The sequence below is a fragment of the Scomber scombrus genome, chromosome 18, assembly GCF_963691925.1.
Source record: "Scomber scombrus chromosome 18, fScoSco1.1, whole genome shotgun sequence".
Lineage (NCBI taxonomy): Eukaryota > Metazoa > Chordata > Actinopteri > Scombriformes > Scombridae > Scomber > Scomber scombrus.
This window is the reverse complement of record NC_084987.1, coordinates 16,898,112-16,924,147: the sequence shown is the minus strand read 5'-3', so window position 1 is coordinate 16,924,147 and position 26,036 is coordinate 16,898,112. Positions and strand designations below refer to the sequence as shown.

Below are 26,036 nucleotides of genomic sequence, written 5' to 3'. Positions count from 1 at the left end.
TCACTGCAATCCTCACCTTACCCTTGCCCTTAATCATTCCCTCTTGTATAGCTGTAGACACATGTCTCCCTCCCCCCCCCCCCCCACACACACACACACACACACAAACACACACATACCCCATCTTGCTTAGATCTCTTGCTCATCCTCCTATATCTTTTTCTTTGGAGCTCCCTTTATCGCAGCTGGGTTTCTCTCCCCACCCTCTCCCACATATCCTTCCACCCTGTGTGTTTCTCGATCTCCGTCTGTCTCCTCACTCCTCCCCCCCCCGGCATCTATCTCCACGTCTCTCTGACGTCATGGCAACCGCAGTGTAAGATCCAGGGCTTGCTTGACAGTGCACATCATTCCATCAAAAAATTATGAAGACATCCAGACAGGGGATCACTGGAGGAGGTGGGAGGAGGAGGCAGAGAGGGAGAAACTGCCACACCCACATACTTTGACATGTAAGATGGGTGCACTGTTAGGGCTATGTGGCTGACAAGCTGTAGGCAAGGTCGACTTTAGGCTGCAGCATTTTAATGATGTGACTCACTATGGCATGGTGCAGTAAACGGAGCATGCAAGCAATGCAAGAGGGTTGGAATGACCACAGCAGCGTCATTCTGATGTGTCAGAAGGCAGAGACAGAAGGCAAAGTTTGAGGAAAGGAAAGGCTATGTAAGGTGATAGAGATTTTTGGGGGGATATCACAAGTTAACTTTTCACTGTATGTAAGACAGGATGGAGTAAAAATGGAGGAAGAATGCAGGAATTGAGGGATGAACTGATACGAAAGTAAAGACAGAGACACAAGTGATGAGCATAAAGGATTATTGGCTCCTGACTCAGGCAACTCAGGATACAACATATCTTTTCATATATACTTGTATGCACACATACGCACACGCACACACTCACAATCTTATCTTTTAAAACAAGAAATCAAAATGCAGTCTCTCTCTCTCCAAAATGTTCAGCTCAAGCATCAAAGTACCAGCTGCTGTCATGCATTAATCTTCTGAGAGATAGGAGAATAGCTTACCATTGGGTTCTAATGCCCATTTACAGTCACTCTACCCTAACTAATATGATATAACATATGGTACTGTCCCCTAAGGCGAGTCTGTGTAACATGAGCAACCAAGACTGCATTTATAATGTCTTCTCTTAGGTGTGTGTGCTATGTGTGGAGGTGGAGCAGAGGTAGCTTGTGGGGGCTGTAATAAAAGGAACATACACAGTACGCTGTAATGTTTGTCAGTGGCTGAACTTTGATGCAAATGCCATTGTGAAGAAGCTTGTGCACTCACTACAGACATATTGTGGAACAATAGGGAAAAATCATTATATCAATCATCAAGAAATTCAAGGTTTGTGGGAAAATGCAGTTCCTTGATAAAAGGTTCAACGTTGCAACCTAATTTTTCTACTTTTCATTTTGTACTGTGCTCACCTGTACTCAATCTTAGGGGTAAGTAAAGATATTATGCCAGCTTCCCTGCTGTAAAAAGCAGCATGGACCAGCTTTTTCATGCTGGTCTATGCTGTTTTTTTCAGCAGGGATATCGCTATCATTGGTTAATACATTTATGAGTATACATAACAAATTATCAATTGATAATTTGCACAGAGTTATTAAATTGGCTCCTTATCTTGAAATGGTCAAATCCGCACAATAAAACATAGGCTATAGCCTACACCAGTCGTGTCACTTGTTTTTTTCTCTTTTGCGTTTTTGGCAACATCTTAAAAAAGCATGACTCAAAGTACCATTTAAAATAGCAAAACAAACAAACAGACAAGTAACAGCCATCGGCACAAACAGATTTCCATGACCATCTGTTTTGTTGGCGTTACATTGTCTTGATGGTGCTTCTGCTTTAATCTCACATTATGATTAATACTGTGGTGAATAGTGACTGGTTGAGTTTTGTGCTGGATGAATGAGGTATGGGCCAAGAAATAATGAATGAACGGAACATACGCGTCGTGTACCTGCGTCATCCACTGCTGTGCGGAAGGATATTTTCAGTAAATAGTGTAGTTCCGGGATGTGGAGCTACTTTTCCCGATGGAAAAGAAAACCCGTGAAGGGCGCAAGGATACTACGGAGCTACGCGTCGCTAGCAGGTGCACAACAGAGGGAATTCACTAATACAGGACGAAAGATGGCATAGCATATGGTGTTTTCCCGTTTCCAACGACAGAGGACACGTCTGCCATAAACCATAACCGTGTGCTTTCACTAGAATTATGTCACAGTAAGTGAAGCTAGCAGGCTGTGATATGTGACTGTTAGCTTTAGGCTAATGTTAGCATGTATGATGGCTAACAGCTGACAACTTAGAGTGGATACATTATACGTTCTTGAGACGGATGATGGGGGTTTAACCTATTCTTATGCATATCTTATCATCGTGCTGCATGTTTTATGTTGTAAAATGCGTAAACACATTTAAATTCAGTCGACCAAACGTGTTGCCAATGAAAAATTAAGTTCTGTTCATTATACAGTCTTTATTGCCGCACCTGACGTCAGCCGGGGGTTTGACGTAGTTTTGCTATTGATGAATATATGCTGTCTATAGGGTCGTGACCGTGACATAATACAATGTACATACTTAGACACAAGTAAGCACAATACTTCCCTGATACCTCAGTTGATATGTTGCTTTATCACGTGAGAATAGCATCTTCAAATTATTGGTTTATGAGAGACCCTTTCAAAGCTAGTGAATGATGCAGTGTATAGAAAAAACTACTATCATGGTACATCCTAACATGTGCTGCTATGCTGTGTGTACTCTAACCACTAATGCCAAATCCAGCAGTCACTTGTTGCTGTATGTAATCTAATGTTTTATGGCTTGTTGTGAATAAAGCCGTGGTACACTACGCTGCACAGCTTTAAACTAGACTGATCTAGAGCTGCAAGTTGTTATAAAATCCCCTCTCCCCTGCAAAATGTGGTTTCTACATGTAAGCTCTCTGGAAAGTTGTGGATTTGGAGGGTTTTACAATATCTTCTTATTTCCTTGCTTTTGAGGAAGTGACAATCCAGTTAACTACTGTGGCACATGTCTAGACGTGATACGTGGCAGTGTGTGTGCGTTTGTGTGTGAGAGAGAGACGGAAAGAAACGGTCTGCCAAAGCGAACAAGGTCCTGTCTATCATTATTCAACCAAAGCTATCTTGGCGGGGATGGAGGCAGTAATTTGCGAACATACGCGGCCGTGTAGGTGGGCGTATACACGAAAGGAGAACATGAGTCACTATTGCTGGGGTTACTGTGAGGAACAACAAGGGGGAGGTATTTGGGAAGGGGAGGGGGTGTCAGCTGGGCAGACAGACAGGAAAACACTCAGCTTTGAAGCTAAAACTAAGATAAAATCCAACTGTTGTAAAAGGAGTAGTTTGCACTGCCCACACGTGTCCCCGTCTGTAGAGCAGGATGTAAATCTTTGCTTTTCTTGTAGCAGGGTGTTGACCAGTGTGTGCAAACACAGCTGAGCACAGCCGCACCTCAACAGTGAAAGAAATTTCCTTTTTGTACAGAGAGTATTGGGGAAGACTTTCTGTTACAGTCCCAGACAACTTTTGGTTCTATTTGGTTTCTTCTTTTTTCTGTTTCTAGTAGACTATTATATTTAAAAAAAAATATGCTAGTGCTCCTTTATGCAACTAACAACATGAACTGTAATGAATGGAGTTTGTTTTTCCAATAGATACGTTTTACTGTATTGCTCTGCTAGTGCCTTACAGGTTTTACAAGGTATAAATAAACCTATATTGCAGAAAGCAACTATTTTGATAGTGATTGTAATTTTTTTTAAAGTGCCAAATACTCTTGTCACAACTTTTTAAATGTGAAAATGTTCAGGTTTCCTTAGTCGTCTGTGATCGTACACTCAATATCTTTGGGTTGTGGACTGTTGGTCAGTACAAAATGAGACCTATAAGCTGTGTCTTGGGCTTTAGGAAATGGTGATCAACATTTATACAACATTTTATGACATTTCATAAACAAATTATTGATTAATGAAGGAAATAATGGACAATGAAAATACATTTAAATACACTTTGATACCTATTGAGTTTTGGATGCATTTTCTTAACTAAAGCCCAACTAATACTTTTGAATCAGAATCAGAATCAGAAAACTATTGATCCCACTAAGGGCAATTCATTTGCAACTAACCTCATCACACATACATCACCCAAACGACATCCAAACAACACAGTGTGTCAGAGCAGTCCGTACAGTCAGGGGTTGAAAAGGACAATCAATAATAATAATAATAAATATCAGTGAATACTACAATACGATAAAATAACGATGTAACATGTCATGTAAATAAAAAAGCGATGACACAACTCAATACTTAAAATCATTTAAAATAACTACTATCAGAGTTTATCAACCTGATAGCAGAAGGAATAAAATATTTGGAGAAACGATTAGTTCTCCTTGACGGTGCATAAAAATGACGGCCTGAGGGCATCAATGAGAACTGGGAGGACAGGGCGTGGAGAGTCTGGCTGATACTGATAATACTCTTTGCCTTCTTTACCACCTGATACTCCCAAAGAGAACATAAGTCTTTTTGTTTGACGCCAATGATCTTGGGACATATTTTAGTTTAAATTAAAAAACAAAAGCTAATAATATATGCCATCCCATATTTTCTTTTACATACTTTTTTGGTAAGGAGCATTCAAATTTGGTCATAAAATACTTAAAAAAAAAAAAAAAAGATATGTATTGAGACACTCCAGTATTTTTGATATGAAGCAATGAAACATATAAATATTATCTATTGATAGTAACATTCAACAACACAAATTAAACTTAATAATGGATCAAATAAACATTAACATGCAGCTTATTAAACACTTTCTTGCTGCAGTCCCCTTTTCCGTATCTGCCACCATATACTGAACCAACATGGTGCATCAGTATCTTAAGGTAATATTGATTTGCCTCTATTCGTGAGTGATGCTAGCGTATTACCCTGGGGTTTCAACTACTGAAACAGTCGTTGCCCACACCTAGCTACCTGCCATTAGACTCGATTTTGTCTCTGAAGTTTTTCAGATTTGCAGTAATTCTTCTCAGTGAACATAACCAAACTTTCCATTGACTCGGAAATCAAGGATTAGACATGAAAAACTGCTTTGTGTGCGCCATCACTCACTTTTGCAGCTGAATATTGCCGTTAGATTGTCAATATATGTGCAACAGTTTGCTGTAGGTGTTCTGTCATGTTGGCTTTCTTGGCAGGTGATTAAACTGTTCCTGTAAGAGAGTAACTAAAATCCCAGGACTCCCCTGAGCTATTCACAGAGCTAGCCTCAAAGTACTTGGCTATCCTCCAAACCTCAAATTGATTTCTCATCTCTCTTAAGTCCTAAATCCCTCTTCAGATGCCGCAAGCCTGCTGCTGGAATGAATCATTTTGGCGGGGTGTTTGCATGCTGCTGAGCCTCTTTTCCAGGTTATGGTTGTTATGCTGTGTCTATCTTTGTGTGTTTGTTGGGGCTTACATCACAAACAGTGTCCCCTCTTATGCAGTGCTGCATATTTTCATGTTTTCATTGTGATATTGTGGTGAAAGAGGAGAAACTGGGAGACTTTTGCAGGAATGTGCAGAGACTTTGTTCCCATGTGCGTCACATCTAATAGCTACACGTGAATATGAAACTCAGATGCCAGCATTTTATTAGCATATAAATTCCCTCCCTCTGTGCTATGGCTTGACTGATGTACGAGCTTTGTCTCTGAATCTATGAAATGGTTATGACTCTCCAATAATCAGGGGATTGGTGATTATTTTGTGTGCTCAATATTTATTGCGACAGCAGCTCATTTGATGTGGGTACTTTGGATCTGCTGTCTTTGGCTCTGACTTCCTGTTTAAATATGTGTTTATATGGAGCATGTTATTCATAACTCTACTACTCTATGGTAATTACTGTGTGTATGTCCTGGTGAGCCGAAGACAATTTTCCACCTTAGTTGAAAATAAAGATATATTCTATCCTCTTCTATTGTATCTATTAATAGGAGATATCAAATACAAGAAGTTCATATACATGTTTTTTGTGAGTGTTTGTATTACTCACCCTGCAAATAAAAATCCTGTAAATATGATTATGATAATGTAATTATAGACTAGCCAGTAGAGCAACATTCATCTATTAATTGTTGACCCCCTGTCTAGCCGTCACAGGAGGAGAGCGCTATGAAAGTTGCTGCTATTGCCATACACACAAAGCGTTGTTGTGTTAAACCTTGTGGTGAAATTGTAACAGTTGTGATGTATAAAGAGTCTTTTTTATGAATCTATAGTTAATAGCTATGTTTGTAGAATTTGCCCACGACCTGTTTTATCTTAAATTAAATGTGATCACACTCACTCACACACTCTCACACACTCACACACAAACAAACACAAGTTAATCGAGGTAATTAGCCTCTGGTAAAAACAGCAGTCATATGGCCGAGACAAGACACACCAGAATGTTTTCTTTCTCTCAGCATGATTTACCTCCTTACTGCAATTATACAGAACCGTTGAATCTCCATTCAGTCTTGCTTGAAGAAGGGACTTTGCTCTATTACAGCATTTTTGGATTTCAGTTTGGAGTCTTTCTTCATTGTTAAGGTACTTGCATAATTTTTAAACAACAAACTGCGTTTAGGCAAGAATAGGCAGGTTTAGAGAAAATATGCTGTAATAACTTGCAATCAGTGACAGAGGAGGAAGCTGAGGCAGAGACTTAACATGAAGGATTTAAGATATTGCATACAACTAAGTCAGCAATTTATGTGATGCTGACTAACTAGATGTGGTTCATTAATGGAAATTACTGTATACTCTGTAGCACGTTTATCCTCAGAAGTGGGCTATGCTTCACATTCACTGTCAGTCACATGGAGTACTTCAGGGTGCAGTGTCTGCCTCAAATAGACTCCACATGCTGTAAGGAATTGAATCACCAACCTTTTCTTTTCCTCTTTGTCTTTTCCACAGAGCGGGTACTATCTGCTGACCATCTTTCTCCGGAGTGACTGAAGTCTTTCCATTTCGAGGACATCGCTCTACTACCCAGTGTCATGTCAGGTATAGATCTGTATGGATTTAGTTTACAACTAAGCGCCAAAAGCTTTAAGAAAGGTCTGGTTTTCAGCAAGGCTTTTTCATTCATCACACAGTATTTTCTGTTTCTATTATGTGTCTCTTTGTTTTAGGTACCTACACACCAGCCCCTGGTGGGCCATTCTCTGCTCTCACTCCAAGCATGTGGCCACAGGACATTTTGGCCAAGTACCATCAAGTAAGGATGCAGCTTCATATGTCAATGTTTTAAACAAAATTGCATGTGACACTGACACATGAATTGCTGTGTTAACTGACATTTAAGATGTAAGAAAAGCTACTGTCAAGTAGTGTTGTGCGATATGGACAACATTTTTATATTATCCGACGGTTATTCCACGTTGTGTTGTACACTGCGTACCTAAACCACAACCGTTAGCCGTTAACGTTAACATTAGTGTAGCAACAGAGCTAACCCAGTACCCCACATGTTAAAATTACGACATAAACGAGAGAAGGTTATATCGTACGGTAGACATTTTTATATCCCACTACGATATATATCGTAATATCGCACAGCACTACTGTCAAGCATTATACAGCATTGTACTGTTAAGCATTATTATTGACCGTTTTCTCATCATCAACTCATCTTTCCTCTGACATGTGGACTAAATTAAATGCATGTTATTTGTTTTGCTCTACAGAAAGACCTCCCAGAACAATATGAACTCCAGTATGATGAGTTTGGCTTCAGAGTGGACACTGAAGGTAATGTTTTCACTCACCTAGACATGTGGGCACATTCCCATTTTCTAAAATGTTTTTCCATTTTCTGAAAAGCTCCTGAAACCCACTTAAAAACCATAAATGGAAATTGTCATATCTGGGCACAACGGGAACATTACATACACCAATTGGGTGCATGTGATCTCAGAGTTATGACTGCAACTAACTGAGTTGCTCTTTTAACTGTTTGTGCTCTTTGCTCTTTTGCCTCTTGTTTAAACCACAAAACACTGTTTTGTTCAAAGCTTGTTCTAGTGAAGTGATAGATATGACTGTTTTCTGTGCCTAATCTAGCCTATTTTGAGTTTAGCAGCAGTATATTTTGTAATTATTTGATTGTTGACTGGTTTAATGTTTTGCTGTAACTTTGGCTCAATAATGAAAAAACACATAAAAGCTGGTGATCTGCTAGGACTCTCCCATCAGGGAGTTGGGGTCTTGGCTTTCTCATTTCATTCAACCACTTGTGTCGTATCCGGACGTGTTTTCCCATAACCACCTAATGACACTCTCTCATGCTCTTTCTATCTTGCTTGGTTTAATTACAATTTAACTTGCTATCATTTTCCAATAACTCCTTAATTCTAGAGGCGCCATGGTACTTACTGATGTTGATATTAATGATTACAAAGAACACACACGACTATATCCTAATATATTACTCTCTCTTTGCTTAGATGGTGTCGAGCCCAAGCCTTGGCTTGGCACTGAAGGCTCACCCCAGCGTGAAGACCCCCAGCAGAGATTGCGCTGGCAAGCCCACTTGGAGTTCACCCATAACCACACAGTGGGTGATTTGACCTGGGAGCTCATCGCTCCAGTCCTTCCACGCTCCGAGCGCCTGCGTTCCCTGGTACTTGGTGGCATACCTCACAGTATGAGACCACAGGTAGGCAGTCTAACACATGCTACATTTGGTTAAAACACTAGCCAAGGTGGTCAGTTACTTTTAAATGTAAAAAGTAAGAATCCCCAGAGCTTTAAAAATGTTCTGTCCATTAGCTATGGATGCGTCTGTCTGGAGCACTGCAGAAGAAGAGGACTACAGAGATTTCTTACAGAGAAATCATAAAGAACAGCTCTAATGATGACACCACTACAGCTAAACAGGTAAAATCCCTAACCACAGGTACATGTCTGTGTGTAAACAAACATAATGCCATTGCAGTTAAGCCACTGTAAAGAGCACACTATTTTTTTTTTTAAAACATGTCAAACGAAATATTAAAAACAACTATTTGAATTAAATCATATTTATATACATGACACGATTTAGCTTAGATTTCTTAAGATACTGTACAACTTGAAAAATAATTGGATGAGGCAGAATTTAATCTATTGTAGGCCTATGCTCAGTGTGTGCAGGTTATGTCAAAGTGGAAATTGTCACTGTCATATAGCAGTCAACATTTGCCACAGTGAATCCATATAAAAAGACGCTGATAAAATGCGTAAGAGCTTTTGTGCAGCTCAGTCTTGTTTTGCCAATCAGTGGAGGTGAGGAGGGTGAGGTCAATGTAATACCCTTTATAATGATTTACTTCCTCATTAGCACACAGGTAAGTCACAATTAATTAAAATGAAAATACCCTGAAGATAGATCTTACATAAAGAGGTGATTAGATTAACAGAGATAAATGTGAGTTTAAGTTGTTGTTTTGTTTTTTTTCTCTACCTCTCCTCAACATTTCTTGCCGTTTATTGTAATATTGATTTGACATCCCTTGTTAACTTCTGTCTCTCAGATAGAGAAGGACCTGTTACGAACTATGCCAACCAACGCGTGTTTCAATAGTCTGACCAGTGTTGGAGTGCCAAGGCTGAGACGGGTACTGAGAGGCCTGGCCTGGCTTTACCCAGACATTGGGTACTGTCAGGGCACTGGCATGGTGAGAACACCTACAATGTATATGTTATGTACTCAGATTAGCATCTCTATTGTACATCATCCTTACATTTTGCTCCATCTTCCCTTTTCATTACCCCCCCCAAAAAAAAAAAAAAAAAACCCCTGTATCTTGAATCCCTTAGGTGGTTTCCTGTCTATTGCTCTTTCTAGAGGAAGAGGATGTGTTATGGATGATGTGCGCTCTGATAGAAGACCTCCTACCCCCATCATACTTCTCCTCCACCCTGCTGGGTGTCCAAACAGACCAGAGGGTTCTCCGTCAACTCATCGTTCAGTACCTGCCAGCCCTTGACCGCCTTCTGCAGGAGCATGACATTGGTAAGTGTAGGAAAGGGAGAGATAGAGCATGTGTGGCAGTGATGAATGGAAGACTTCACTGTGAGAGAGGCTTGGGGATGGGCAATAAATGCAGCCACTGCCATTGTATTCTATAGGTTTTTTAAGTCAAATAAAATAAAATTTGTGAGATGCATCCAAATTTGTGAGGTAATTACATCTTCTGAATTACTTACTGTGTTGAATGAGTATACACTGTGTAGTATATTATAGATGATCCCTTTTTTTCCCTCATACATCCAGAGTTGTCGCTGATCACACTGCACTGGTTCCTGACATCATTTGCCAGTGTGGTGGACATCCGTCTGCTCCTTAGGATCTGGGACCTACTCTTTTACCAGGGCTCATTGGTTCTCTTCCAGGTCACAATGGGCATGCTCAAGATCAAGGTATATGACGCCTAGACGCCATACTTCTGATTCTTGACTCTCTAATATAATTTATTTAGTGCTGAGATTGTAGCTTTTCATGTCAACAGATATTTCTTTACATTACATGATTATTTCTAGACATTACCATCCCACACCAACTATTCACTTACTTTTGACAAAAATATCTCTACATTTCACTTTCCTACCCCAGGAGGAGGAGCTTGTGTCATCAGAAAACTCTGCGTCCATTTTTAATACTCTGTCAGACTTACCAAGCCAGCTGAGAGATGGGCCTGCAGTTCTTGGGGAGGCTATGAGGCTAGCGGGGACACTGTCCCAGGAAACACTAGAAGCCCATCGACACAAGCACCTAGCCTACATCCTAAATGAACAGGCCCAGCTCAACAATGGAAAAAACACAATACTCAACTCCAATCTCAACAAGGTCAGTCACTGTAGACTTTACAAAGTCACTGTGATGAAATTTTTGTCAGAAGTTCAACAAGCAATTTGAAGATGTGTTCTAGCTATCCAAACTACAGTCACAGGTTACCAGCTTTGGATATTGCCATAATGTATTTTTGACAAATTAGAATGTGTGTTGGTCCAGTTTTTAATATCAAAAAAACAAATAATTGATTCTGTGCCTGTATATGTGCAGGTGGTGAGGAGACAGTCCCTGCGCAGAAAGTCCACCTTGAGCTCCCTGCTGTTTGGGGAGGATGAGGCCGAGGCTCTCAAGTCCAAAAACATTAAGCAGACAGAGCTGGTGGCTGCCCTGCGAGAGGCCATAGCCCGCACTGCAGAGCATTTCCACTGTCTGGACCCACATCATTCCAGCACTGTGAGTTCATATACTGCAGCACATGGACAGTCTGGTTTATGGCCTGTTGTGAACTATGTTTAAGTCAGTCTGCTAAAATGAGAGGGGAATCAAATGAGGCATCCCTTTATTTATTAGCAGGTCTGACTGAATATTTTAGTCCTAAATTTAATGTACCATCAAATCACAGCATTCATCGACACTTTTGATCATACTTCTCTCACCTTGTCTCTGTAGGACCTGACTCCTGACTACTCAATGGAGAGCCACCAACGAGACCATGAAAACTTCCTTGTTGTGTCCCGCAACCGGCGGAGACGGGCAAAGGCATTGCTTGACTTTGAGCGACACGATGATGATGAACTGGGCTTCAGGAAAAATGACATCATCACTGTGAGTTATGATACCCACACAAACAAACTAGATGTTACATCTCGTTTTTTGCAACCATGTACACACATTGCACATTGCATTCATAGCCCTGTGTATTTTTCTTTCTCTCAGATCGTGTCTCAGAAGGATGAACACTGTTGGGTTGGAGAGCTCAATGGCCTCAGAGGTCTGTGCTTCTTTATGTATCAACACCTACTGTTACCATCTGGATAACTGATCTTCTATCATCTCTAACACCTGATTTAACATAATTTGTTTGGCTGTTTAACAGGTTGGTTCCCAGCAAAGTTTGTGGAGATTCTTGATGAAAGAAGCAAAGAGGTATGGAAATCATTTTAAGCTTAGTAAGGCACAGTGCTTTTAAATTGGTTAGTGTGCCCAGCAGATGTTCCTTAGAAACTTAAATCCATGTGTGTCAGTTTTTATCTTAGTTTTCTTACATTTCCCTTACAGCATGCTGAATATTAATTCATAATGTGTCATGAACATTTACCGGTGTTGCTGTTTCTGTCCCTAGTACTCGTTAGCAGGTGATGATTCTGTAACAGAGGCAGTGACAGATCTGGCCAGAGGGACTCTGTGCCCGGCCCTGAAGGCCATCTTTCAGCATGGTCTCAAGAAACCGTCTATACTGGGAGGGCCTTGTCACCCCTGGTTATACATAGAAGAAGTATGAGACTTTTTTTATACCACTTGGCACCATATTACACACAGTTGTTTCAAATCCCCACAAAGGACTTAATCAATCTTTGTCCTCTGGTTTTCTCTCAGGCGGCCAGTAGAGAGGTAGAAAGGGACTTCAACTCTGTCTACTCCAGACTGGTGCTGTGTAAAACCTACAGGTAAAACACAGACACACACATTACTCTTTTTTTATATGATCTGTCAAACTCTCCGTTCACACAAACATTTAACATGGCTGTAGGGGATTGTAATCTGTCAGAAATTCACTTGCAAGTGTTTTGAGAATTTGATCATCAGAACGCTTTTATATATGTGGCCAGGGATGCATTTTCAATTCATTTTCAATACATTCTTAAATAAAAAATCAAGAAAGAATCAAGAGGCTTGGAGAGTAACTCACCTGGTTAAAGTAGGGATTGGATATGAGATGTTTATTGTCAGTTAAGAACCTAAATGTTAGCGGTAAGATGATATGTGTTGTGGCAGAGGAATGAGAAATCTACTTTCAGCATGTATTTTAGATGTATTTTAATGTTCCTACATCATTCATTTTTCTCATTAACCAGGTTAGATGAAGATGGGAAAGTACTAACACCAGAGGAGCTGCTTTACAGAGTGAGTAAGCATTTCATTATTATGTATAACTGCAATTAGTTTTAGTAGGCTCAATGTATTTTATGAACCTGAAAAGCTTGTCTTAGCTTCCAACAATAAATATGTTTATTGAAAGTAGTATTTGTTTGTTGAGGTGTAGCAAAGTCTATAAATACAGCCTGTAGAAATGAAGGTTGATAGAAATTGCATGAGCACCCTCTGTCTGCTCTTCCCAGGCAGTGCAGTCTGTCAACATGAGCCACGACACAGCACACGCTCAGATGGATGTCAAGTTTAGGTCTCTTGTTTGCGTCGGCCTCAAGTGAGTTTTCCAGACTGACACACACTCACAGCATTAAAATCATCGCAGTCCTTCTATGTTCTTTCTGGTATCAGACAGTAGAAGCTTAGAAATGTGTCCACACATAATGAGCAAATGTGCAAACACACTCAGGCTGTTTTGTTCATAACATTTAAATAACCCAACAGTGAGCAGGTGCTGCACCTATGGCTGGAGGTGTTGTGTTCCAGCATGGCTGCTGTAGAGAAATGGTATCATCCGTGGTCCTTCCTTCGCAGTCCTGGATGGGTTCAGATAAAGTGTGAGCTCAGGTAAGAAACACATTATTATTAAAACTACTGTCTTTATTTTAGAGAACAGAATCACAGCCAAACAGATAATTAAATGAAGAGGGAAGCACGGTATGTAATAAAACATGTAATGACCAGTGTACTGTTGTTGTTTCCTCAGGGTCCTATCAAAGTTTGCCTTCAGTCTGTCCCAAGATTGTGAGCTACCTGACAAGAAAGTGGTGAGTCAAGGAGATTACTTCAGCATTTCTACACAGAGCAGTAGTAAACAAGTCTTGTTTATTCAATCAGTATTCAGGGGAGAAAACTTGGACTTTGTGCTGTTTCAGAAAGTCCCTATTCTAAAATCAGAAGTTCTGGATGTGCTGGTTCAGCATCACCTCTTTAGCTTAGATCTCTAACAACTGTAGATGCTGTAGTAAAGTGATTAGTGACACTAGTTTACTTATCTGCTTACTCCATCACACAAATCAGTTCATTGTGTGAAGTTGTAAAAGAACTTCACTCTAAACTTGTACCTGTAGTGAAAGAGGCCTGTTTATAAGAGATGTTTATTTTGGCACTTTTGAGTTTTTGCAGTTCTCTCCAGTTTTTGTTGTCACCATTTATCTTCTGAATTAAATCTTTTTGTGAAGCCCTCTGACATTGAACAATGTGATAGATGTATTGGTGATATTAGTCGCCAGAGGTCAAATAATCATCATGCATTGCTCTCTCTGTGCTGAAACTTAAAAGTATGATGCATTTCTGGCCACACTCCAATCAGTGACGTCAAAGCTGATTTTGCATCAGCCCTCTTAACAACTGACGATTGGCAATTATCCTCTCTACTGTAGTGTTGACTCTGTCTTAAGATAAAAGTTGTCCACATGTCTTTTCTTTTCCAGGAGAACGAGCAGAGACCATTGAAAGAGGGAGTGCAGGATATGTTGGTGAAACATCACCTCTTCAGCTGGGACATTGACGGCTAAAAACAACAACAAAAACACTGCTGAATTCTCTCCTGTCCTGTGTCTGTGTGTATATTTTGGTCTTTTCATCTGTTTCTTACACACTGGCAACTGAAACACCATTGTCTGCTTTTATCCCCTGGATGATGATGACCCCAGAATAGTGATGACTCTGAAACTCTCACGTCATCATAAGGTCCACTAGGAGGTATGAACTGAATTATGTGTGCATTAAGGTGCATAATAACAAGGCAGTTTTTATTCAGACTTGGTGTAGGAGGTTTTGCAACATGGTTGAAACTATATAAAGTTACATAAGTAAAACACTCCTGCAGTACAGAACAGTCTGTACCCACTGGACTGGAGCAAGTATTTCTTCAGTACTCACTACACTGGCTGTTCAGCTTTTTTAGCTATCTGGGTATGCGTTTTGCACAGGAGTGAGGTGCACAGTACATACTCTTGCACTGGTTTGTCTCTATGTAAAATGCAGTGTCAGGTTACCCCACAGCAAACACTGGACCTTTGGCATCATCCTAAATTCCACATGATCCTGCAAATTTCCAAATATTAAGACCAAAACAGAACATTCCTAAACATGTAGGTGTAAAGTTACAAATTATTTTTGAGAGGAATGTTACTTACCTCAATATCATGAATTCCACAAAATATTGCATTAAAGGCATACTATGCAGGATTATCCTAAAACAAAAAAAACATCTAGACTCATACAAAAGTAATCCCTCTCAATCATCACTTTTCATGTGTGGGATGGTGTATTTAAATACAGAGACTCTGCCATCTGTATTTTCTTCTTATTTTGCTGTGTTCGTAATATTTCTAGCCTTCAACCTTTGGGCAGTAGGTGTGTAGCCCCTAGCCAACAACAGAACACAGGGTGAGTGTTGGACTCTATAAAAACATAGCAACATAGGCAAGAGGAAGATATGAAAATGGTGGCCACAGCTCTGATGTTATGGTGCTCTGAACAGTAAAGGCAGCGAGCAGCCGTAGTGAACAACAGTGAAGTTAAACTTAAAGTCTGATTCATTCTGTCTGCAGTGGCCTCTATGCTCTGCAATAGTCTTCTGTCCATTGTGTATGTTTGTGTGTGTGGGTGTGTAGCTCAGCTCCACCTTGTGCATAAAACTAGAGAGCAGTGAGAGATGATGAGCCAACTTTAAATGTTGTGTTTTCAAACTACAACCGCCAAATCCTGCATAGTGTGCCTTTAAATACTAATGTTGCACATACCAAGTAAAGCCTTTTGAAACTGTGATATGAGACTATGGGTGTGTGCGCTGCCTTAGTGGTAGTCAACAGTATGCACTTGTATGACATAATGTAAAAGAAATTGAAAAAAAATGTTACATACATGTTTTACTGTATAGAAAGTAAATATCTGTCACCTATGACTACATGTTCATTGAAGACTTTTATCTTTCTGATCTTGACATACTGATTTCCAGATTCACCTCCAGTGCTGACTGTAACCCACACCAAAATACAAATAATTGCCCATTGATATTTATTCAAACTGTGGACTAATGATATATGATGAGTGAGATTTAAGAGGACTGATACGTGAACAAAATTGTAAAACTTTGTGTGTTTGTTACAACATATTTGTTCATAATTAATTATACTTTTTTGACACTTGCTGTTCATAACTTTTAATTTCAGGCAAAGATTTTGTTGCATCAATTGTTATTCCTGCCAATCAGATCTTGGAAGTGACAAGTTTGACATTTTCATGTAATTTCAGTCAAGAATTTTGAGGCAACATTGTTATCTGTAACTTTCCCATGTGCAGAAAACACAATCAGCTTAGTTTCTGATGTTACATGATGTTATTGTAGCCTGTAAAAATTACATTATCAGAAATGTACAACTGAAAGACAACACTTAACTGTGTGGTGGTGCCTCTTACAATCTTATGAAAAGACTGAGACCACACAGTACACTCCTAGTGCTAGGCTTACTGTATATAAAATATGACAAAGTATATTGGAGAACACTATAAACAGATGGAAAAACCCTTCATTGTCCTGTTGAGTTATTCCTAATTTAAATATTTTACACACTATCATGTGAATAGCATACAGTTCAGATTCTTAATTTGTAATGACAAGTGTGAGGAAAATGCAAATATAGAAAAAGAACCGCTAATGAAATTTCAGTAAAGCCATTTTATTAATGGTCAGTTTTTTTAGCGGCAAAGTGTGTTTTAAAATGTCACAACATGTTAACAGCAACAGGCCATAACGCATGGGGTACTAGAGTTACAAGTAGCACTGCAAGTACTGTATGTCTTACAATCATGAGCAACTGTTGGAGTGACAAGAGTATGTGCTGTATTTGTTAGTACTAACACTATTGATATAAGGTTTGTAAAATGGATGACTAACAGTGGAAGCATGACGTATACTACTGAATCTAAGAGCGCAAGTGAGAGAAGGTTGAAAGAGTTAAAACCATCCAAGAGTCGACGTTCTGCATGTATTCCAAATAAATAACTGACAATTATAAAATGTAACAGCTTATATCATCTATATATGTAGAATTTGAAATCACTATGTGCCCTCTGCTACATTCATTTGTGATTTGCATACATTTTGTACAATGGCATCTTTCCAATAGGGGCACAGCTAACAACTAATTTACATACGCAGTATAAATAGTACATGAACTGTTTTTCATTGCAAATACACAGGGAATGCATGGGTGGAGTCTCATTTATAGCTGCTCATATTGACTGGACCTTGTTTGGGTTTAGACTCCCTCCCTGCCACTGACATTGAGCCAGAGGACTGAATTGTAGATTTCATAGGTCCACATAAAATATGGATAAAATTAAATAAATCATCATCCTGAGTGAGGCTCACCTCAAAAACCACACTGCCTGCTTTCCATCACACAAACCACTTAAAAAGGTGAAGGCAGCTGACATTAAAATGCATTAAGGGCATATCCCTTTGTGTTCCCTTTAAAATAAAAACCATAGGGCCTGGTATAAAAAGGCAAGGAGAGTGTCTTGCTCTAAAACATTGATATCCTTCATGGTAATGTGGAATGAAGACACTTGGAGTGATAGCAGAGAGGGAGGTATGCGAGGGGCAAGAGGGCAGTTCAGCAGCCTCCTAACCCTGATGAGGAGGGAGCTGCCGGCGAGTTGGTGCTGCTGTTCTGGCCTTTTCCTTTGTGCCTCTGTCCACCCCTTCTCCTTCCACCTCCTCCAGACTTTGGCTACAAAGGAACAAACAAAAACACTTGACAAGGGAGCTTCAAACTGTTCATGTTAATTTGAAAATGTAACTAATACTGGTCCAAATAAAAATCAGTGCCAAGCGGTAAGATTTGGCAACATGTCAAATACATTTATTTAGGAAACAAGATTGCAGGGCAATGAACGTGCTAAGTAAAACATGATCTCCCTGTTTCAAGTTCTCCATTGTTCCAATTTGTTTTCTATCAGCCCATTTTACCTTGTTCTCTTTGTTGCCCTCCTTTATTTGAGGGTCTTCCTCTCCCTCTCCCTTAGGAATCCAGCCATGCAAGCAAAGGAGAGGAAGAGAGGGTGATGGTGTACAACAAAGTTTGTATTTAAGATGAAATCAAAGAAGGATGTAATGGATGGTGGATAAGAAGTGGAAGAAGGAGGACACACAGTAGTTAGCAAGTTAGAAAAGAGCAGCATTATTAGGGCAAGTAGACAATAAGCAGGAAGTAGTACTGTAGTACTCATAAACTCATACTCCAAAACCACAAAATACAAACTCACAGTATTTTTTTTAATAATTTGTTTTTAACTCATGCCTCACCGGTTGTGTTGTGTTTGGGCCTGCCGACGGTGCTATCGTTGTTGCATCATCACCAGCTGCTGTGGTGCCATCCTCTTTTCGGAGTTGTGCCTTTTTTGTAGATTGCATTTTAATTTGTGGGGGTTTGGAATTTGATGGCAAATTGTTGGTGGATTGCAGCAGCTGAAAAGAATGCAAGTCAATATTTGAGTCTCAAGATACAGAAATCAGCTTTTGTCAGCACTTGTGATTAGAAAAGCTCATTACAACAGCATGTTCTACAGAACTTAGCTTGTAAATATTGTTTTTCTTCTGGTCTGTAACCTTTTTTTAAGTGCTAAAAAGCAGTTTGTGTGAATTAAAATTCTTGATAAATGTATCAATCTTCTTGTGAAACGGTCCTCCCAAGAATTCTCTCCTCTTATCCCGTAGGAAACGCTCATCCACATAACAGATTTCCTTTGATAAAAAAAATTACAGATACTGTCAACAAAAAGTATTTCATCCAATTAAAGTTTTAGGTACTTGCACAACATTGAGCATTTTCCATCTGTATTATGCCATCACACTCATCATTTTAGCCAGGTTAGCATAGGTCCTTGATGTTCTAGAAGGCCTACCTTAGTGATTGTCCCCACAGCCTTGGTGCGTCCCTCCCTAAACACCAGCCTCTGGTCACAGTGCAGGTATTCGGGGGTCTTGATGAAGCGGAAATGGACAGAGGCCTTGTCACCTGTCCGTAAACAGTCTCTGTTCATGGACAAGATGGTGGCTGTCTGCCTTATGCTGCCACAGTGGACTGAGTGGAGGGAAAGAAAAAGAGACAATAGGGGGAAAATGAGTTTCTGCATATTGTGATTACCACAATGAGTCAGAAGCAGATGCTTTCTGAGCAACCCATGTGCCTCTCTGTGCCACTGTTACCCACCCATTGCCTGGTATCTGGGGGATATCGTAGTGGGATGATGAAGTACCAGGATCTCAGCCTCAAACTCCCAAGTGGCCTGTGGGCTCAGCCTCGGGGACACCATCACCATGCCTTTCCTTATAGAAGACCGCTTGATCTTTACGAATGGTCATGTGGTAGGAAGGGTAAAGACGACAGGAGACACAGACAGAGGAACACAGAACTGTTAATTATTCCACAATGTAGATCAATCAGTTCTCTAAATCAATTTCGGCATTGCTGCAAAGTTTAAATGCATTAGAGCATGATAAGAAAGAGAGAAGAGAGAGGAAGATGACCGCGCTTGCCCAAAACAACAGCTACAGTAGATGGTTTTCACTCGAGGAGCAGCAGACTTAAGGGAGAACACAAAAAAGGTCCAAACTTTCCCACTAGTTGCTACTATGGGAGAACTTAATTCTCCTACCTTTTTGAGAGCAAACGATGCAGTCTGACCACCTCTAACTTCCTTCACAGGCATTCTCTTGCGGTGGATTGATTTGACAGCAATGGGGATGAAGCTGCCCAGAGGGTCTGGCCCTAGCAGCATTGTATCATTCAGACGTATGAGTCCACGTAAAGTAGTTCCTGATACTACTGTTCCCACTCCCTGAGACATAAGCAGAATACAATTGGTTTTAGCTTCCTTAACTATGTAACATACATAGTATAATTAATTTCATAATAAGAGTTTGTCAGTGTATGTACCGGTACAGAGTAGGTGTCGTCTATCTGAAACTCAGCCGGCTGGTCGTCTCTGTAGGATGTTCTGGAGGAAAGCAGGTTGAGGAACATCTTAAGCAGGTCCATGTTTTCTCCGGTCACATTAGAGATCTGAAAAATGGGACACATCCTGGACACACACACACACACACAACATACAGAAGTTATGAATGAGCTTTTTCACTCTTATTGTGAATCTGGCAGGGACAGACAGTACCTCTCCGAACTGAAGTTTGAAGCGGTGACTATGACGTCATCCTTGTTCTGTACCAGGACAGGGATCTTCCTACAGCCAGGGGACTTCAGTAACCTCTGGAGCAGCTTCAACGTCTCTGTTAGGATCAAAGTAAGACCATAAGAATTACAACACATGCGTCTTAATAGCACATAATGTAGTTCATGTCAGATCTTGTAAGCAACTATGTATTAAACTACTAATTAGCCAACACATCAACATAAGCTGTTCCTATTGTTACTAACATGTCATGCATCTGAGGAGTACGGTTAAGACCTGCTCTATGTGTAAAGTGCCTTGAGATGACTTTGTTGTGATTTGGCGCTATAAAAAATAAAGATTGATTGATAAAGATTGATGCAAATGAGAACTATGGTAAACAATTAGACTCAATACTAACCTTGCAGGATGTTGGCTGGACACATGTCTATCTTGGTTACCACTACAAACACAGGCACATTCAGAGCTAAGGCCAGACCCAAGTGCTCTTTGGTCATCCCTACGATGCCTGCATTACTGCCCACCTGGGGGTAAGGGGGGAGAGAGAGAAATTCCAATATGTTTTCAATAAAAAGCCTTATTTTAAAATTGTCCACACTGAACATGAGGCTCACTTCACATCTTGGTGTGTAATAAAACTGGTAAAGGTTTACGATATTTAACTGCGTATGATTAAAATGCTTTATATACATACATTCAAATACATACATACATAATACATAATACATTTTTATATTTTTTGATATATGGCATTCCGGTATGTCCTATTGCACACACCATGAGCATGCAGAAGTCGGGCAGGTGTCCAGTCATCCCAAACACAGTGGTCTTGAGGTATTTCTCATGGCCAGCCAGATCTATGAAGGTAATGACTTTAGAGGACTTCTCGCAGATTTTGGTCCAGTCCAGACTTCCTCCATGACTGTCTGGTTTGTTCACCACCTACAGACACATAGAAGGGAGCAAACTTATATACTCAGCATTCATAATGTCTCCCCCTATTTTCTCACATATAACACATTTGAGCACCTCATTGTACGGCACAAAAGTCCATCATATAAACTGTTATTTTAAGGTTGTAATGTTCCATCAGAGGTATGGCAACCTTACCTGTCCCTCCTGGTCAAACCCGAGGATATCGTTGCCCACACTGCTGGTCCTGCCACTCTCCATCTCATGCTTGTGTCTGAAGAGCTTCTGGCGAGCAAAGCCTCTGCCATTATCAAGTTCTCCGTGCGTTAATACTCCCAGAAGAGTACTTTTACCAGCATCTACATTCCCCACCACTGCAACCCTGAGGGATAGCAGAGTACCAAAATATCAAAAAAGTAAATCTTAGATGAAATGGTAAATAAACCAACAGGAACCATCATTGTAGTCTAGGGTATTGTGAGTGGAATCAGAGTAATTTCCTGTAAATGTGTCACGTGAGTTTGAAAAGGAAACAGGAAGTGTATACCATTTCATACTATTTGCTCAGCTTGTAATGCGTGATCTTTTGTTGTACAGTATCTTGGGTGGAATCTGATCTGTGAGCACTCACCTGACCTCCAGGAAGTCCAGCTCACCCACGCGCCGGCGGATCAGATAGTCACGTACCAAACCGGCAGCCTCATTGCGTTCCCGGAGTGGGATAAGGTCGGCGTCAAGTTGCTCACACATAGAGTGCACAGTGGCCACTGAGGCCTCCATGTCCTTCTCATCCAGACCCCAGTCACCACCATCTACATCAAAGACATGGAGGAGGAGGGAGAATAAAAGTTAAGTAACAATTTAACAAGAGGGCCCTACAACTTGTCCAGCCTTTATTAACTGCGCTGAACTATACATTGATTTAAAAAAATAGGGGAAAGGGAAAAAAGAGCAGTTTTAAATGAGTTCAGTGTGTGAACTGTTTGCGTGTCTCTCACCTGAACCCATCCCAACCACATAGATGGTCTCTCCGCACCCCTCTTCCATCCTGTCCCGTAGCTGGCGAAGTAACGAGTCATACTGCTCTCCATTTGGGCTAACAAGCGCCAGCTATTGGGTTTGTGGATGCGGAGGAGGAGAAAGAAAGAGAGGGAATATTGGCTAATGTTGACGTTATGACCCTGGTGACTACTATTGATGTTATATAAAAAAGCACATCCTTCATTTAGTGAGTTGCCTTGAGTGACAGTAACTGTTCAAAAGCTGGTTGAAATTGCATCAGGTGCGGCTGCTTTCAAGAAACACAATGACTGGATCTTTGAGTAACTCTCACATTCAAAATGTAAGCCAGAAGAAAAGTAAACCTAAAGGGGAATGGCAAATTCAAAAGCTGCTCTCCAGACACAAACACAGCTGTCTCTCTTCCCATGAAACACCTCAAGGTTATATGTAAATACCATACTATCAGCCCTGCTGATATAAGCTCCATTGTACAAATCAGCACAGTAAAACAGCTTAAGGCTGTTGACAAAGATTAATGAAGTAACATTTTATGGTGTTTCAATGTGTCAGAAATTAACCAAAAGGTTAATATGACAAATGAAACAAATGTACTTTGCTATTGAGTAAGTATGATTTATGTTTTTTAACCAGTCAAGCAGTTCGACTTCAATTACAAACACAATATACTTGGGAGGTGTGGACGACGCATGCTGTGCCTTTTTTTGCTTAACTATTAAAATAGAGTCCCTGGAAAATATTTTTATGAGATACTACAAATATCACACACAGTTGGAATTAGAGTGAAGCATGAGTATCATTGCACTGCATTGAGCAATGACATAAGGTACAATTTTTTTTTATTACAGAAGCAACTTTAAGTATATAGATTCATTGATAAAAGTTACCACACAGCATACCGGCAGCTGACACAAACCAAATAAATCGGAGCCAGGAGCCAAAGGTGAATGCCTGATGCAACCATGTGCAATCTGATTATGGGACTTCTAAAACTATTGTAGTGTGTGGAGGTATAAACCTGATTGTCCAGATTGTCCAGGGTTGAAATAAACTATTCTTTTTCATCACAGATGAATAGTCTATGAATAGTCAGAAAATAGTCAAAAACATCCCCACAGCTCAAAGAGATGTATCCAAAAGGTCTTGTTTTGTGTGACTAACAGTCCAAAATACAAAGATACTCATTTTACTGTCATATCAGACACAGAAAACCTGCAAAATCAGTTGAGAAGCTGGGACCAGGGATCATTTTTGCTTGATAATGTACAAAAACAATGATCAAAATAGTTACCAATTAATTTTCTATCAGTTGACCACTCCATTAATCAGACTAAACATTGCAGCTCTCTTGGTATCACTGTCATGTAGCCAGGTTACATCAGCGAAAACTCATTTGACAAGTCTGAATATGTAATAAATACTGTCAGTGATTCAAAAGAGATCTGTTTATGTTTCTGCAAGCCTAAGTTGTTGCTCATGGGCAACCTGGTTGGTTCAGCTGGATAATTACAACTACTCTACTTTGTTGCCCTATGCTTGCATCAGCCTTCATGTTATGTTTTTGTAGTAGTGTGAGTCACCACGTCCATCAGTGTTATGGTTTGTTTGACAACAGAGTCATTCACAAGGCAATGCCTTGCTTTAGTTTAGACAGTAACGTTACAGTAACAGCAACATTGGTGTAGTAGTCAATGAGCCTGCTGTGTTAAGATATGGTGCACTGTGCTTAGACTGAAAGGCAACTTATGTTAGATCAGATAACGTGAAGTGTTCAAGCAGTAGCGGGAGCTAACGTTAGCCATAACTAGCTATTTTATGTCAACGCCTTCAAAAGCAATTCCTGAAATCCAGACAGCCCGCCGTGAATAATATTTGGTAGCTACTAATGTAACTACTCTGTTCCTACAGTGTGGAACAGCACAACATGTATGGTAATTACATATATGTAAGAAACAAACCATATGTTTCATTCATTCATTTGGCAGCGCAGTGACATCCAAGGCCTAGCTTTTACCTTGCTAGTAAAGTCAATCCTGCGGTCCTCGGGCTCGCCATTGATCATGTCCCCGTCATCGAAGCACTCGTCCCCGGTGTCGTCCCCGCCGCATCCTCCCCGGTCTGGAGCGAATATACTCGCCGGGACTAGAGCATCAGCCAGCGGTATGGAGCCTGGGCTTATACCTGGCTCATGCGCCGCAGCTACTGATGCCATTTCTATGTGAGTAGTGCAGTAATAAATCTCAAGCTGTCTCAATTGTTGTGATGACGGCTGGCAACCAAACATACACACACTGATACCCCGCAACCTCTACACGCTAACAGTTAGCAAGCATTAGCTACACCCAGTTGTCTCTTTTGCTAATTTTACAATAACCTGCTGCTTATTAGAGTGCTGCAGGTTATAGTCGAGCCATTTAAAAATAAAACTGCCTCCACCTCGTCAATAGTAATGAGGAAGGTGTGGATGAGTGTACATACACGCCTTTTTTGCTTAATTCACCAATGGTGTTTGAGTCAGTGCAAATATGTGAGCAGTGGACCAATACCAGTGAGGGGGTTGTTCATATGATTATCAGCTGGAGCAACAGTCCCTCACAGGGCAGCAGGGCAGCTCATGTCTGTGTAATGTACAGCTGTTGATGCAATGATCAAAGAAACGTTGAAAGACTTTGTGAAGGTGATTGATTAACTATGAAAGTTATCATAATTTAACAAGTGTATTCCTCTTCATGTAGACTAACAAGTCTTCATCTGTGCAACCATAATTACTCTGGTCTGTAGAGGTTTGTTGTGACAAAACAAAGGAAATAGGAGTTGATTATAGTTTGACCAAAGTTGATAATTTAAATAAAATCAAAATCACTGAAAAGAAATGACTGATTCTCTAATTATATACCTTTTTTATAACCTACACACAGAACATAGAGAAAAAATGTCATGTTCACCCTGTCATGGTTGGGATTAGCTATAGACAAGTTATACAAGCCGAAAACTGATTAATGTTATTATTATTGAGTTGATTTGTCATATCTCCAATGGTAATTATGAAAGGAGGATCCCTGAAAAGGCCACTCCTTGATTTCTCTCTTGGTAATAAATACAGCTCTTCTGCTGAATGTTAATACGAACCTAGAACTGTTTATCTAAATACAGCAACATGTTGTTCATAAGTGAAAATGTTCCTGACCTCAAACTTGAGCTGTAGCTACAAATCATGAATGAAGTCTAATAATACCAATTAAGTAAGTATCTAGATGAGAATTGTTACTCACAGACATTCTTTGTTGATGATATCCAGCCTAAAGAACTTTTTTTTTAAATTCAAAAGGAATATTTTTCTGAGGTAATATTGCACAATACAATTGTTACTGTTAAGAAATAAACCACAGTTATTATTGTCAGTAATTCAATATGTTGTATTTTTTTATTAAAGCATATCTTAATTGACATTTCTAATGTTATTGTTGTTGTTTTTTAATCTCACTAATAATTCATTCTATATATTGCCCGCAATTACAGCTCCACAGGCATTAAAAGTCACTCATCAATTGAATGCAGTGTTGCAGTTCCCAACATTGACCACTGGAGGGCAGTGAACACAAAGCAATTTAAATACACTCTGGTCAGCTGTCAATTCCGCCCAGCCTCAATTAAATCAGACACATTCAATACAATACTAATTTAATACAGTCAAAAGCGACTGCTGTACTTTTAATATTCGGTCCACTGCCCAGTATGGACATTTAAATATTCACAAAGATAGTTTTGTTGCATATGTTTATATTGTTTAAAGCATAGTGTATATTATTCATACAGCATATGATTAGCACATAATGACAGAATAGCATACTTTTATTATCTATAATATTGA

General features: G+C 39.9%; 2 protein-coding genes across 6 annotated transcripts; one reads left to right on the top strand and one right to left on the bottom strand.

Annotated features, from left to right (window-relative positions):
* The first annotated feature begins 2,089 nt into the window (after positions 1-2,089).
* On the top strand, positions 2,090-17,060 carry sgsm3 (small G protein signaling modulator 3). Of its 3 annotated transcripts, XR_009927373.1 has the most exons (22): positions 2,090-2,249; positions 7,024-7,113; positions 7,242-7,327; positions 7,797-7,860; positions 8,556-8,767; positions 8,881-8,988; positions 9,624-9,767; positions 9,910-10,105; positions 10,367-10,512; positions 10,706-10,939; positions 11,156-11,338; positions 11,555-11,710; positions 11,822-11,876; positions 11,982-12,031; positions 12,228-12,380; positions 12,482-12,552; positions 12,961-13,009; positions 13,225-13,310; positions 13,478-13,600; positions 13,740-13,800; positions 14,467-15,508; positions 15,554-17,060. XR_009927373.1 is itself a non-coding variant. In XM_062438343.1 (21 exons), exons 2-21 carry the CDS (start codon positions 7,107-7,109, stop codon positions 14,548-14,550), a joined length of 2,268 nt encoding a protein of 755 aa, XP_062294327.1. In that variant the 5' UTR covers positions 2,090-2,249; positions 7,024-7,106; the 3' UTR covers positions 14,551-17,060. The 3 variants fall into 3 exon arrangements, 2 of the variants coding, with proteins under 2 accessions (XP_062294327.1, XP_062294328.1); XM_062438343.1 differs by having other exon boundaries at positions 14,467-17,060; XM_062438344.1 differs by lacking the exons at positions 13,740-13,800; positions 14,467-15,508; positions 15,554-17,060 and having other exon boundaries at positions 12,961-13,013; positions 13,478-13,599.
* Positions 16,187-24,578, bottom strand: gtpbp1 (GTP binding protein 1). Of its 3 annotated transcripts, XM_062438345.1 has the most exons (14): positions 24,180-24,578; positions 22,144-22,255; positions 21,777-21,957; positions 21,344-21,527; positions 21,011-21,175; positions 20,634-20,757; positions 20,216-20,330; positions 19,984-20,128; positions 19,703-19,885; positions 19,258-19,393; positions 18,950-19,128; positions 18,351-18,512; positions 18,015-18,065; positions 16,187-17,775 (listed from the first exon to the last, which is right to left on the bottom strand). In XM_062438345.1, exons 1-14 carry the CDS (start codon positions 24,447-24,449, stop codon positions 17,659-17,661), a joined length of 2,124 nt encoding a protein of 707 aa, XP_062294329.1. In that variant the 5' UTR covers positions 24,450-24,578; the 3' UTR covers positions 16,187-17,658. The 3 variants fall into 3 exon arrangements, with proteins under 3 accessions (XP_062294329.1, XP_062294330.1, XP_062294331.1); XM_062438346.1 differs by lacking the exon at positions 18,015-18,065; XM_062438347.1 differs by lacking the exons at positions 16,187-17,775; positions 18,015-18,065 and having other exon boundaries at positions 18,370-18,788.
* Between the last annotated feature and the right edge of the window lie 1,458 nt (positions 24,579-26,036).